Here is a 13,244-nt window from a genome sequence, read left to right on the forward strand (position 1 = left end):
GGCAAATCAGACTCTGCCAGCCAGGCCTGAGAAAAGATTGATATATATATATTTTTTCCTTTTTGAATTCAACCCCCAAAATATTCCAGCAAAAAATGGAGGGGAGGTTGGGCTGGGTCTCCTTCAATGGGCATCTGCTGCCAAGGAGGACAGTGGACTTGCCCCACGCCCAGGCCACGCCCAGCCCACCCCACCCTGTTCAGCCCAGGATAGGAAGACACAGTAGAGGTGGTGGGGGGCTGGGAGGAGGGCCCGGGGAGTGGTGCTTTGGGGTAAGAGATTGGGCTTAGGCTGAGGGGTGGGGAGAGTTGCCCAAGCGCAGTCACCTTTGCTCAGTGACGGAGCGGGAGCCTCGGAGACTCGGAGACTCGAAGCTTGGCCAGGGCTGAAGGAACTATACAGGTGTGGGTGAGCTGGGCTAGGTGGGATGGCTGCAGCCAATGAGCTGGGGCAGGGCGGGGCTGGGGGCTGGCCCTCGCCCTCTAACTGATGATCTGCCGAGGTCGTCCGTAGCCCGTCATGCCGGCCTGCGAGGCCCCTCTGTTGCTGCCCATCTGTAGGCCAATGACATGCTTTCCTTCCTGCAGCTGGCTGTCTGTGAATTCCCTCTTATGCTCCTGGGCTTTCCTAGAAAAAGAGAAACCAGTATAAAGATTTGCCAGGACTACACACTTTCCACCTGTTTTCTATTTCCTCTATTCCTAGCTCGATCCCATTCCCTCTCCGTTTCACTTCTCTTGTTCATTCATCTAGCTTGCCCCCCACAGGCTAGGGAGACTGGTTGAGCACAGAAGGGTAGAAAAGGAAGAGTCAAGAGGGGTGAAAAGGATAACTATTGCATTGTTCTGTACACCTGAAACTAATAAAAAAAAAAAAAGAAGAATTAGGGACCCATTTCTCCCTATGTGAGACCCTCACTTTGCACCTTCCTGGCCATCTGCTTCCCCAAATCCCTCACACTCACAGGTCAGCAGAGACCTAAGTGTAGAGTGGCCACATACTTCATAAACCAGTTGGGATCTCCACGGTAGTGCCCATCGTTCTTGGTCACTGCCAAGCTGCCCAGAGCCATCAGGGTCCTCTGCACTGCTGCCATGTCTTTGCCTGTGAAAGGAAAGAAGGGCGGGGGACAAACTTCAGGACTGTGTAAACAAGGCTTCCAAGGCAGGGCCTGCCCCCACCTCTCAGCAAAATGGCCGATGCAGGGGCCAAGTTTGTCCCAGAATCCAAAGAGGCTTCAGTAAGTCCCACGGTATGCTCTTGTGAGTGTGGTGTGGCCTTGCCTTGGCATATCCCATTCCCGCTATGCAGACCCATTACTGGGGAGTGCTCTGGCCATTACTCGTCCCTGTCCTTCACCTGCCTCCCCTACCCCTTTTCTCTCCGTACCTTCAAAGAGGTCAACAGTCTGGAACATATCAGTCTTGGTGACCCCATAGTCCTCCGCTGCCTTCAGGAACTGAGCCACCTGCTCCATTTGCTTGAAGACCATGGAGGGGGGGTTCTCAGGCACCTTCACTGGCTTGGAGCCATCAGGATACAGGCTGTTCACCAGCTTGCTCAGAATCTGCCAGGCATAGAACGCAGCTTGGCACTTGGCTCGGAGTGCCTGCCCCACGACTCCAGCAGGATGGCACAGCCCCAACCCCTTCCCAGGGTGCCACTCACCACGCCGTTCTTCAGCCAGACCTGGAAACCCAGGCGCCCACGGTCCGGGCGCCCCACATCGGGGCCGCACTGCACTACGATCCACTCCACCAGCCGTTCCTCCAGCTCTTCATCGTACTTCTTCTCAATTTTGGATTGCACTTCTCGGCTCATGCCGTAGGAAGGTCCCTTGTTGGCCATGTTTAGGGAGAGCTAAAGCAGCACCAGCCAGAGAAGGGAGAGGTCAAGGGGTCAGGAGATGGCTCCGCTTTCACTTGTGCCAGGCAGGTCTAGCTCTATAGGTGCCCAACCATCCCAGGTGTTTATTTTTCTTCCCTTGCTTCCTGATTTTGTTTTCATGGCACTTCCCTTCTTGGCCAGGCTCATCTCCTCAGTCCCGGGGGCCTCTCCAATCTTGGAGATGGAAGACCAGATCAGACCAGAGAAACGGGAGCCCAGATCTTTGGCAGTCTCGAGCAGGGTTCAGTGAACTTTTTTGTAAATGACCAGACAGTAAGTACCCTAGGCTTTGCAGATCATATGGTCTCTGCCATTGTCATAGGAAAGCAACCTTAGACAATACATAAGCAAATGACCATGACTTTCTTCCAATAAAACTTTATTTGCACAAACAGCAGGCTGCATTTAGCCTGTGGGCCACACTTTAACAACACCTAATCTAGAGCATTCTTTCTTTGCCAAGATTGGCCACAGGTGTACTGGAGAGGCCTTCTGGGGGAAGCCGCATTGCCCCCCAGAATAAAGCCAGCAGGTGTCTTTGTCCACCTAGGTGTGAGGTGGTTTACCAGCTCTTTCTCAGGTTATGGAGTTACCTCCAACTCTTACTTCTCCCCTCACTTTATCCTCTAGCCCAGAAGGTGGAACTCCAAAACTCTAGCTCTTTGCCAGATCAGCTCAGTCTCTGGCCTGTAGTGGAAGAGGCTCAAACTCATCCACCCCTAGCAAGCTCTAGGAAGACAGCAAAGCTCAAAAGCTTCTGGCCAAGAAGTTGCATTTCCTCAGGGGAGCCAGATGAGAGGGAGGGAGGGAGGGACAGAGAGAGAGAGAGAGAGAGAGAGAGAGAGAGAGAGAGAGAAACTAGCATACCCATGGACTTTCCCTTATGCCCAGGCTCTCACCACTATAGTAGCTTGAATAACCAAGAAGCCAGAGTTTTCCAGGGAAATCCCAGAGCCAAGAATTGGCCTCTTCAGACCAGCAGCAGCTGCTGCCCTGGAGGCCTGTGGCTGGCCCTGCTTAGGGGAGCCGCCAATTGAGGGGGGAGGCTGCTGCAGCAGCAGGGCAGCAGGGTGAAGTAGGTGTGGCTGTTCAAGAGGAACCAGACCTGGCCACAGGTATCAACCTGGGGTGGTGCCCAGAGTTCATCTGAAGAGGTACCAAATGAAGCCAAACCCATCCCCTGGCTTCAGAGGTTGGGAAGAAGAGAATGACCTGAGGATGGAGGTAGTCAGCACTTTCCTCCAACTCCCCCTCTTGTCAGAGTTGAGACCCTCTCCACACGGACCACAACCACCTTAGGAAGCAATGTGAATGAACATCATCACTCCACATGGTCCCAGGTCAGCTGCTGGACTCCATTTGCCATACCCTACCTTTCCCCACAGCTGACAACTTTTCTGAGCTCGAGTTCCCCATCTGCGCACTGAGGATAAATAATATCTACCGCAGAGGGCTGTGAACATTTCCATGAGACGATGTCTGTGACTACCTAACATACTGCCTGTCCCACAGCAGAGTGTCCATCCTCTGCCTCCCTGAGCCAGTCTTCTGGAGTGACCTGGGAGAGCCAGCCTCTGACCGAAAAACAGTAAGCGTTCTTCCCACTCTAGCCTCCACTCCTTTTCAAAATCATGCCCTGAAAGGACAACAAAGTTTGAGAGACAGAACAGGAGATGGAGTCATCCAAATCCTAGCCACTGCGCAGCTCACTTCTCTCTGAGTCTGTTTCCTTATTGGTAAAGTGAGGGTTGGGCCACCTCTGAGGGCAGGGTTCTCTGAGCACCACCACCCCTCTCCCAGCTAGTGATGCCAGAGAACCCAAAGGCAGAAAGCTACAAACAGCAAGTCCCTCCCTTCCCCACCTTGCTTTGTGTCTCACCCCCTGCTTCCCAATCACCCAAGGGCTCACTGTGGTCTAAACCCACCAGTCAGCAGGGACAAGTGATTTCAGCCCATCCTGGCCCCACCGCCACCACCATGCCCCATCTCAGGTTCCCTGCCCCCGCCCTCCCCCACCCCCTCAACCCCCATCCCAGGCAGGCAGCATGCATCTCTGTGGTCCAGGCAGGAAAAACCTTCCATGCCCTGATCTCTTATATTCCCCACCCCACCACCCTCCCAGACCATAAGCTGGGAGTGTGAACAGGATGGAAGCAGAGCATGTCGCCCAAACCCCAGCTTTCAGTCTCAGGAGACTCAGAACACAGTCAAGGTGTCAAGGCTTTCTTTCCAAGGCAAGGACACAAAGATCTAGATCTATAGTCAATATTTGGATTTTGATCACAACAAAGAGTGGGGATGAAACGCGTGCACACGCCGCCCCTCCCTCCCGTTCAAGAGTCCGATAGTGTCGAGTTTCAAGCAATCCCTCCAAGTCCTCTGATGAAGACCTCCCTAGTCCCACATTAGAGCTGCTGGGGAGAGCGAGAGGGAAAGGGTAGGAGAGAGGAGGGGAGGAGGAGTAGGGAGAGACAGAGAGGGAGAGAGGGAGGGAGAGGGAGAGGGAGAGGGAGAAGGAGCAAGCTACAGGGCAGCCCAGGGACTTTCTGCACAAAGGCTTCTGGGACAGGATGGACAACACAGCCTGAAGCTCTGCTTTGACCTTCTTGCCCTGTGGTCCCCATCAGCCTCCCCCGCCCTGAGAGAAGAAAACCAAGTCCAGAGGCAAAGGGTCAGGGGGCACCTCCCGCCAGCAGGAACCTGGAAAAACTGGCAGAATTAGGGGCCTCTCCGGGAGCTGTACCCCATCTCTCTTCAAAATAAAACACAACAAATAGGAGTAGCACCTGTAGATCTCTGAGATGGCAGGAAGGGTGGCTCATCTAAATGCTAGGGACAGAGAAGAGTGGTCCCACTCACGGCTACCCTTTGAAGAGCAACCACTGAGGAGAACCAGCCAGACCCTTCCAGAAGGGCCCAGGGTCCCAGGCCTGCCCAGCCAGCCCTGATTGAGCCACCCAGGCCAGAACTCCAAAGCTCTTGGCAGCACCCCCCGCCCCCACGCCTCTGCCTATAATGGGGTGACCTTCCACTCAGTGTATGGAAGGAGTTGTGTACCCAGAAAATCAGCTCTCACCTGTCTCTGCATCCTGTCACCCCAGCCTGTTCTAGAACACAACAGTTTTGTGGCCCTTACCCCTGCCTCAGGGGCTACCCAGGGGCTCTCCCGTGCTGCTCCCGGTGGGGACACTGTTCTCCAGCATTAGTGTACTCACTCACACACCTCCTCACCTCTTTGGACATCCTCCTAGACAGACAACAGACCCTTGGGTCTAACCCAACATCACCTTGAGCCTATTACACACCCTATGATGTGACTATAGTTGAAAATGGGGAGCCTCCCACTCACCCCAGTTCCCAGGTTTCCACCATCAATCCCTCTTCACCCAGCCAAGTCATCCGGGGCATTTCAATGAGCTGAAGGCTGCCCAGTCTGAGCAATTTGGGATTCTGGCAATCCCATCTATCTGCTAGGACCACTCCCCAGCTGGAGGTTAGGAATGCAGAGCGGGTGGGCTCCAGGAACCCTCTCCCAGCCTTGCCTGCAATACTTCCAATGCGCCTGTCAAACCCCAGCCCAACTTCCCTCCAAACCAGGGACAAATGCACTTACAGGGGCTCTTCAGGGCTCGCAGGAAGGAGTCAGCTCTATCTGGACTTGGACAGACAGGATGGGGCGCTGGCTGGGTGAGAGGTTTAAAGGGCTGCTGCTGTAGTGATGTCAACCTCCCCCGCTGGCTCACCCCACAGCCCCGCCCCTGCTAGAGGAAACGGGCTTCGCTCCCCACCCCCAGGCCCCCCAGTGACTCCACACAGGCTCCATATTTGGGGAAAGACACCAAGTTGGAGGAGTCTGCTGGGGCTGACCGAGACATTCTCTGCGTGCTTTGGTGATGGAGCCGTGGGGCGGGGCTGTGCTGCCGGCGGGGAACTAGTGGGAAAAGCCTTTTATGGACAGGACCACGAAGGCTTTCCCTGCTGTCTGGACTTAGGGCTGCTCCTTCTTCATTGTTCCCTGCTCCGGAGTTTGAGGGGAGGGGGAGTAATTCTAAAAGGTCTGGCCAGAAAGAGAGAGGAAAGGGGCTGTGTGTGTGGGGGGGGGTTCATCCCTGAAGTTTGTAGGGGACAACCCAGCCACCCTTTCCCTCTAGACCTTTAGCCCTAGTCAGAGATAGGAACTAACCTTTACAGGGGACTGACTAGTTGCCAGGCACTTTGCAATGCTCTTATTTAATACAGCTACATCATGACAGCATAATTACTATCTCCATTTTACAGATGAGGAAACTGAGGCTCAGAGTACATCTTACCCAAGGCCATGTGGTTAGTCATGAGTGGCAGAGCCTGGACATCCCTGCCGACCCCCATATGGGAGCTGGAGAAGCTGTCAGACCCACCCTTTCAGTTGTACCACCCTGCTCAGGTTGAGAAGAGCTATCAGTTGAGGTGGGCCTTGAGTTACATGCTCTAACTAGGAGTGGGATTTAAGGGTTCAGCAGCAGCTCAGTGGACCCTGGCCCCCATCCAGAGGGTCTCTAAGGTCTGGCAGGGCCTGAAGACACCAGCACCGGGGTAGGAGGCTCAGGTGCTATCATCCCTCCCGTCCTCCCTCCCTGTAGAAACAGTCCCTATGTATCCTGAAAGCAGACTGGACTCCATCACCCCAGGAAGGAGACACACTCATATCTTGCTTTTTCCTGGTTTCAGAGGTTTCAGGAAGGGGTAGAAGGTGGTTAAGAAGGTGAGAGATTTCAAGTGGGGTCTCTGGGGTGCCCCACTGAGGCACGCCTCCCTCCTAAGGCAGCCTGGCAGGAAGGAGCTAACACTCCCCACCATACACTCAGCACAGAAACACCCAGCACTATCACGAGAGGGCCGGCCTGCCAGTCAGCCTCCTAACTCCAAAGTTCACCCCTCAGCGCCCCCCTGCTAGAGGAAACTAGCTCTGTTCCCCACCCCCAGGCCCCCGAGTGACTCCACACTGGCCAGTAGTAGTGCATAGAGCTATAGTGCCCCCTAGCGGCATCTGCAGGGAAGGGCAGGGAGAGGAAGAGGCCATCAGCTAGAGCAGCCCATAGGCCTCTGGTTGTGTCCCGAATCACCAGCTTCCTCGCCCACCAAATCGTGTCCTCCTTAGCCTGATGAAATCTCAACCAACCTTCCAGGGGAACTGCAAAACTCCTTCCTCTTGGAGCCTGTCCATCCACACGCCCACTCACCCATTAGCCATCCCCATCTTCTGTCCCCCCTCTGCCTCCCCCCCAGCACAACCCTAGCCTTGAGCTGCATGCTGCTGTCCCTTAAAGGCACTGTACCTGCAGCCTGCTGAGCTGGGAGGGGCTCAGGTTAGAAGGGAAGCTGCCTGACTGATAGGTGGGCACCAGGCGGGCAGAGGCCACTGCCATTTGCCAGGCCCCTAGTAAATATTTACTGAACTGATGCCACTGCTCAGAGGAAAGGAAAACTTGGGGAATCAAGAAACTGTTGTTCCCAATGGGCCTGCGGCTTGGAAAAGAGAACGGTAGAACAGAGAACTGGAAAATGGACGACCCCTGCCGCACCCCACATTCTCAACATCGACACCCAGAGAGGGGGAGAAAGCAGGGGACCAAGAACTGCATCTGGTTGTTCCTTTAATTGAATGCAAACTCATTCATAGAAAACAGAAATGCAACCATAGCGTGGAAACAGACATTAAACGGAATTCTTAAAAAAGACCCAGACCTATCTCCTCTCCTCAGCCCAACGGAGAGCTAAAAGCAAGTTGGGGAGAATAAAACACATTCCTATCTGGGAGGCAGAGGCCGGACCTGACCTCCCCAACCTTGGCTTCCGGAATGGGCCATGTAGAGCAAAGAGGCCCGCGAAACCAGAGCAGCCAGGGTCCCAGAGCTGGGGCCACTCAGTGTAAACTCCAAGGTTTAATACCTATGTTATGTGTGTGATCAACACAGAACTTGGCTGAAGGACAGAAACTTAGGAGCCAGCCCTAGGTCCTAGAGTGAGGCTGGGACCAGGGACACAGAGGGAAATGTCATGTCCCTTTCTTGAGCCCCTTTCTAAGATAGGCACTGGGGCTCCTGTGGCCGTGGAGGAGGCAGGACGGGCTGGGCTCTTTGTATCCTCCCTCCTTCACCCCTGAACATTCTTGGGTGGTTTCAATGGCACTGAAAGGCCCCCAGCTGGGGCTTGGCAGGACTAAGAACCTGGAGAGAAAAGGTAAGAAAAAGGGTGAGTTGCTTTTTTCTTTCCAATCCTGGTGCCAGTATCAGCCTGAGGGCTGACGGAATAGGAAGGTGGCCTCCAAATTCAGCCCCTCGGATCAAAGGTGCTGCTCACATACGGGCTGACCCTCATTGCCACAGAACCAGCCAGGGACCTTCGCAGGTCGTAGCACCGAAAGCCTGGCACCAGCTGGCCAGCCCCTAAAACCCTACGCCCCCCATCTCTCCTGGCTGACCAGAGTGGGCAGTGATGGCAGCCAGGTACAGCCCCAAAGAGAAGCGAGGCCCAGGCGCAGGCCAGAGAGCCAGGCCGCAGACTGAGGAAGAAACGGCTCTGGGGCCCAGGCTAGAGGAGGGAGGAGGATGGGGCAGGACGGGAGGCATGAGATGGGCAGGGCAACACGTCCCTCCTTCCGCCTGCAGAGGGACAAATGGAGAGAGCCAAGGACAAGGACCATGAAAGGCCCGAACACTGAGAAGAAAGCAGCAATTTGGCCAACGTCGAGGGTTTCAGGGGAGCAGGCCTCCTCCCCGGCAGAGGGCAGCGCCAGGGCTCAAGGCCACCTCTGTGACTGTCCGAGGCCAAGCCTTGGCTGGGTGTCTCGCTGTCCCACCGCCACCCAGCACTGGGCAGCAGGGCTGGGGCTCACACCCCTGGTGCTACAGAGGCTCCAGGCAGTGAGGCAGAGGAGCTCAGGGCCCCAAGAGTGAAGCAAGGAGCTTGGCTTCCACTAGAAGACATAGATCTTGTCCCGCTGCACGGTGTCCAGGTCGTCGTCCAGCGTCAGCAACACCTGGGAGGTGGACACTGAGTCAAGCACAGGAAAGGGGACAGCCCGCACCTCTACCTCACCCTCCCCACTGGGCCAGGAGAGTCTCACGTACCAGGAATGACCCAAACATGGCTATGGAGGAGAGGAAGTGCCAGATGTCATGGTCATCAAAGAAGTCAAGGAGGATGCAGTCCCGGTTGTGCTCCCGCGACTCGGCAGGGGTTTTCTGGGCAGGAACAGGGAGAACTGCCTGCCACATCGCCCTGGCACCCCCGCTCCCTCCAGGGCGCTCCCAGGACCCAGCCCCAGGAGGGAGACCACCTTCCTGCCTGCCCCTTGCCCTTGTCTCCCACATCCAAGAACTGGCTTGGTACAGATTTCTCCCTGCTCCTGCCCTCTCCCTTCTGTCACTCTGATCCTCCTCCCCTCAGACCCTTCTTTCCTTTGACCTGAGAGCAGAGGATGTGATGACCTTGAGACACTAGAAGGCCACAAAGCCTCCTAACTCAGTCCCCGCCTTGGGCCCTGCCCTCTGCTCTCATCACACCGCCGGGCTCATTCAGGTTCATTTTCTTTCCAAAGCACAACGGTCAGGTCACAAACCCCTGCCCAAGCCTGGCAGTAGCCTTGTTCTGTGGCACTCAAGGTCCTCTGTGCTCTACCCGTAACCTCTATCCTTACAAGCACTGGCTGGACCTCACTCTGGGGGCTGTCAGTGCCACACGCTGAGATCACAGAGATGACCATGAAAAAGACCTGCCCTGCCCTCAAAGAGCTCACAGTGTTCACCTGGCTCCCAAAGAAGTAGCTTCGCTAAGCCCCAAATCTGCCTCCAGTTCTGCCTCTGCATCGTTACCCAAGTCGCAGAATCTCTGGGCCACAGGGCCCTTCCCCATCACCCAGGGTCTTTAAGGCCAAGAGCAAGGCCTGTCTCTTCCAGGAGCTTTCCTGGACATCCTAACTCACAGAGGCCTCTGTCCTCTGCCCTCTTGTACACTCCCCTGCCTGTCTCGCCTATACCCTTCACCTTGTGTATCATACCGTAAACAGAAAGCCAGGCTCTAACAGTCCTTCTCTTGAGCTAGATTCTAAGTGCGTCAAAGGCAGTTAGTTCGGACCACAGGATTGAAACCTGATCCATGGCAGGTACCCTAGGAGGCAGAGGACGGAGCTGGCTTCAAACCCCAGCTGCGCCACTCACTAGCTATGTGACCTTTGGCGGGTCCCTTAGCCTCCCTGAGCCTCAGCTGCCGCATACGTAGAACAGGGACCCTTCATGTTGGCATGTTGAATGGTAGGAGGATTAAACAGGAAAGCTGCTGTGAAAGTGCTGGCTGTGGAAGTGCTCACAAACTATGTTTGAAAAGGCTGTGTGTGGGCTCAAAATGCACATGTGGGCAACTGCCCCACCCTCTTGGTAGGATGCCAGCTCACCTGCCAGGTGCTGAGTCCCTGGAAGAAGAAGAAGAGTGCAAAGCCCCAGACCACCGAGGTACAGATGATGCAGAGCAGGGGGATGAGCTTGATCCTTTCTCCGCTGCGGAGCTGGGGGTTCGGAGGGGGGCGGGAAGAGCAGCCTGAGGCCAGACCTCGCCCCACCCCACATCCTGGCCTGCCCTAGATGCTGCTTTCCTGGTGCCTCCCCAGGCTTTCAGGAAGCCTTCTTGGATTCATACCATCACCTCACATAGTTACACAGTTCAACCTGTCCCCACACCGGCAGCCTGGTGCCCACCCTGGCTGGGCCTCCGTGTGTGCAGAGCCCTGTGCTGGCAGCGGGTACTGACCAGGCGGCGCTCCCTGTGTGTATGGGGCTCCTCTCACATCGGGTGGCATGAGGGCTCCTTGGGAAGCACTTGGCCCTCCGAGGCCCATGCCTGACACAGACTCGGGGAGCCCCACTTCCTCAACCCCTTCTGCATTGAACAGGGCTCTTACCTATTGTGGTCTGAAGTGCTATCAGTTTCATGGGCCATTCTTAGAATACAGAAGGTGCTCAGGAAGTGGATATAGGATACTGTGCATCCCAGGGGGCTAGTCTCTCCCCTCCTCAAACCTCACCAACAGATGGACCGAAGATTCTCCCTCCCTCTCAGTAGTGCCCGCGCAGGCTGTGCCCCCCCAAAGGGCGGAGCAGCAGGCAGAGGCGGCTCGGCTGCCCCACTCACCTTCATAATGATGTAGAAGGCAAAGTAAAGCAGCAGGTTGCAGATGCCAATGGCCAACAAGTAGGAGGCAAAATCATTGGGGCGCATGATGAGCCCGTAGGCAGCCCTGGGATGAGGGAAGGAGGGCTAGTGACGCCACAACATGGCTTGCCCTCGCCCCTACCCCGTTTTTATTATGATCTGGGTCTGGTTCGGAGGCCCACAGAAGACTCTAGAACCCCAGGTGCTAAAACCTCTCCTGTCAGCCCCATTTCTCATGCGCGAAGCTTAGAATTTGTCCATGGCCCCCGAGACAGCCAGTGGCTGGCCAAGTCCCCAACTGTCCACCCAGCCAGGTGACCACAGATAGTGGCTAGACTCACAGTGACCAGTTGATAATGTTGCCCATGACCAGCAGCACCATACGGTCCTGGAGGGAAGCAGAAACATGGGGACTGAGAGCGGGGAAGAGAGACAAGGAGAGAAGCGGGAGAAGGCCCGAGTCAGTGGGTGCCCCCCTACCCCGGGCCCTCAGCTTCGCTCCACCCCGACCAGAGGGAGGAGAGCAGGGGGAGGAGGGGGGGGTGGGGAGCTGGGCAGGTACCACGTAGAGGGGCCCGCTGCACTGCCGGATGCAGTCTGTGTAGAGCACGTGGAGGATGCGACGGCAAATCCCCGAGTCTGCAAGGAGAAGCGAAGGCACCCCTTGTCTCCCAGACCCCTGGCCTGTGCCCGCTGAGAGGAACCAGGGCCTTTGGAGGCCACAGCTATGCCAAGGCTTCATCTAATTCCTCACCCAGTGATTCCTCCAGGCCCCCAATGAGAGGGCAGAACCCGAAAGTGTCCTGGGATCCAGGCCCCCAAGGCCCCCAACCCCTCATTCCGTGGGGCCCAGCAGGTCCCTTCCCCACGCCCTGCCCTGGACATGCCCTCACCCAGCTTCCAGCGGCCCATGTAGTAGAGCTGTATGCTGAGGAGCAGGGTGGAAATGATGTGGATGACCGAGAAGACAATCCAGAACGCCATGTTCCCTTTGCCAAAGACCTGCCAGGAGCCACAGAGGACAGGGCTGAGGAGGCACTGAGGAAAGCTGCTCCCCCAGCCCGCCCTTCCTCCGGAGGAGCCAGGCTGCCGCTCAGCCAGGCCAGGGCTCTGAGGGGCCAGGGAGGGCCCTTAGGGAAGGAGCAGGCTCTCTCCTGCAGGAGGTAGAGAGGGGGGATGCACACGCGCGTCTGAGCACACACGTGCACCTTCCCTACGGGACGGGGCGAGCAGAGAGAGTCAGGGTCTCACCACACCCAGCACAGAAAAGAAGATGACGATGGCCAAGCAGGCGTAGGCGCTGTAGGCACTGGCGTTGATGTCCGGGTGCCGCTTCTGGTAGAGCTTCAGCATGCAGAGCCCGGCGATCATGTACATGAACGATGTGTCTAGGGTGGGGGATGTGGACGTGAGCGTCGGCAACATCCACCGAGCCTCAGCACAGAACTCCCAAACCCAACCATCAGAATGGAAGACAGAAGCCCCACACCGCCTCATGGCCATAGAGCGAGCTAGTGGCAGGCTGGCACTTGACTCCCAGTCCCTTAACTGTCCCTGCCACACGACACTGCCACCCACTGGCTGTCACCCACAGCCTGACTTCCCCCGACAAGACAACTTAGTCTGAGCAAGCACTCTGAGATCAGGGACCGTATCTTAATTATCTTCGTTTTCTCAGAGCTCGCACATGCTTTTCCATAGGAAAGGCTCGACAGATGAATGAAATACAATAGAATCCAAATGCCTGTTCTCCATAAGCCAGGCTGTGTGTGCACAGGCACTGCAGCTGTGGAGTGACCTGTGTGGCTGAGCCTTGGGGATATCTGTGGGTGACGTGGAGATGGTGGAGAACCCAGGCAGGTTCAGCCAGGGAATATGGAGGCCCCGCTCACCAAACTGGAAATTGGTATAGTTGGGGCAAACGTGATAGCAGGCACTCAGCAGCCCCTCCATCATCAGGGCTGTGCCCATGGCATAGAACAGGCCAAAGTGCTTGGGGATCCCGCATTCCTATTGGGGAGAAAGAGAAGGGAAGGCAGAGAGGAAGTGAGGTGGGAAGGGACATAGGAAGGGACCCAAACGAGGGAGATCGTGAGAGAGGAGGAAGGTGTTAGGTAGAGTGGGCATGTAGGCAGGGCAGGGGTGGGCAGAGCAGGGCAGGGGTGGGCAGG

General features: G+C 56.2%; 2 protein-coding genes across 6 annotated transcripts in view; both read right to left on the reverse strand.

Moving 5' to 3' along the window:
• Nucleotides 1–26: 26 nt before the first annotated feature.
• On the reverse strand, nt 27–5,611 carry TAGLN (transgelin). The gene is made up of 5 exons (XM_019647419.1): nt 5,501–5,611; nt 1,669–1,860; nt 1,390–1,567; nt 1,002–1,104; nt 27–627 (listed from the first exon to the last, which is right to left on the reverse strand). The coding sequence occupies exons 2-5, from the start codon at nt 1,846–1,848 to the stop codon at nt 483–485; spliced, it is 606 nt and encodes a 201-aa protein (XP_019502964.1). The 5' UTR covers nt 1,849–1,860; nt 5,501–5,611; the 3' UTR covers nt 27–482.
• Nucleotides 5,612–7,494: 1,883 nt separating this feature from the next.
• The window catches only part of SIDT2 (SID1 transmembrane family member 2), a 16,684-nt gene continuing 10,934 nt past the window's right edge, over nt 7,495–13,244 (reverse strand). For all 5 annotated transcript variants that reach the window (XM_019647400.1, XM_019647401.1, XM_019647402.1 and 2 more), the window contains 9 exons: nt 12,966–13,083; nt 12,325–12,461; nt 11,967–12,075; nt 11,636–11,712; nt 11,415–11,461; nt 11,053–11,158; nt 10,319–10,429; nt 8,997–9,110; nt 7,495–8,905 (listed from right to left, as the gene is read on the reverse strand). In XM_019647400.1, the coding sequence (XP_019502945.1) occupies nt 8,843–8,905; nt 8,997–9,110; nt 10,319–10,429; nt 11,053–11,158; nt 11,415–11,461; nt 11,636–11,712; nt 11,967–12,075; nt 12,325–12,461; nt 12,966–13,083 (882 nt within the window). In that variant the 3' untranslated portion in view covers nt 7,495–8,842. The remainder of the gene's footprint in view (nt 8,906–8,996; nt 9,111–10,318; nt 10,430–11,052; nt 11,159–11,414; nt 11,462–11,635; nt 11,713–11,966; nt 12,076–12,324; nt 12,462–12,965; nt 13,084–13,244) is intronic.

This window comes from Hipposideros armiger, unplaced genomic scaffold (assembly GCF_001890085.2).
Source record: "Hipposideros armiger isolate ML-2016 unplaced genomic scaffold, ASM189008v1 scaffold_111, whole genome shotgun sequence".
NCBI classification, from domain to species: Eukaryota; Metazoa; Chordata; class Mammalia; order Chiroptera; family Hipposideridae; genus Hipposideros; species Hipposideros armiger.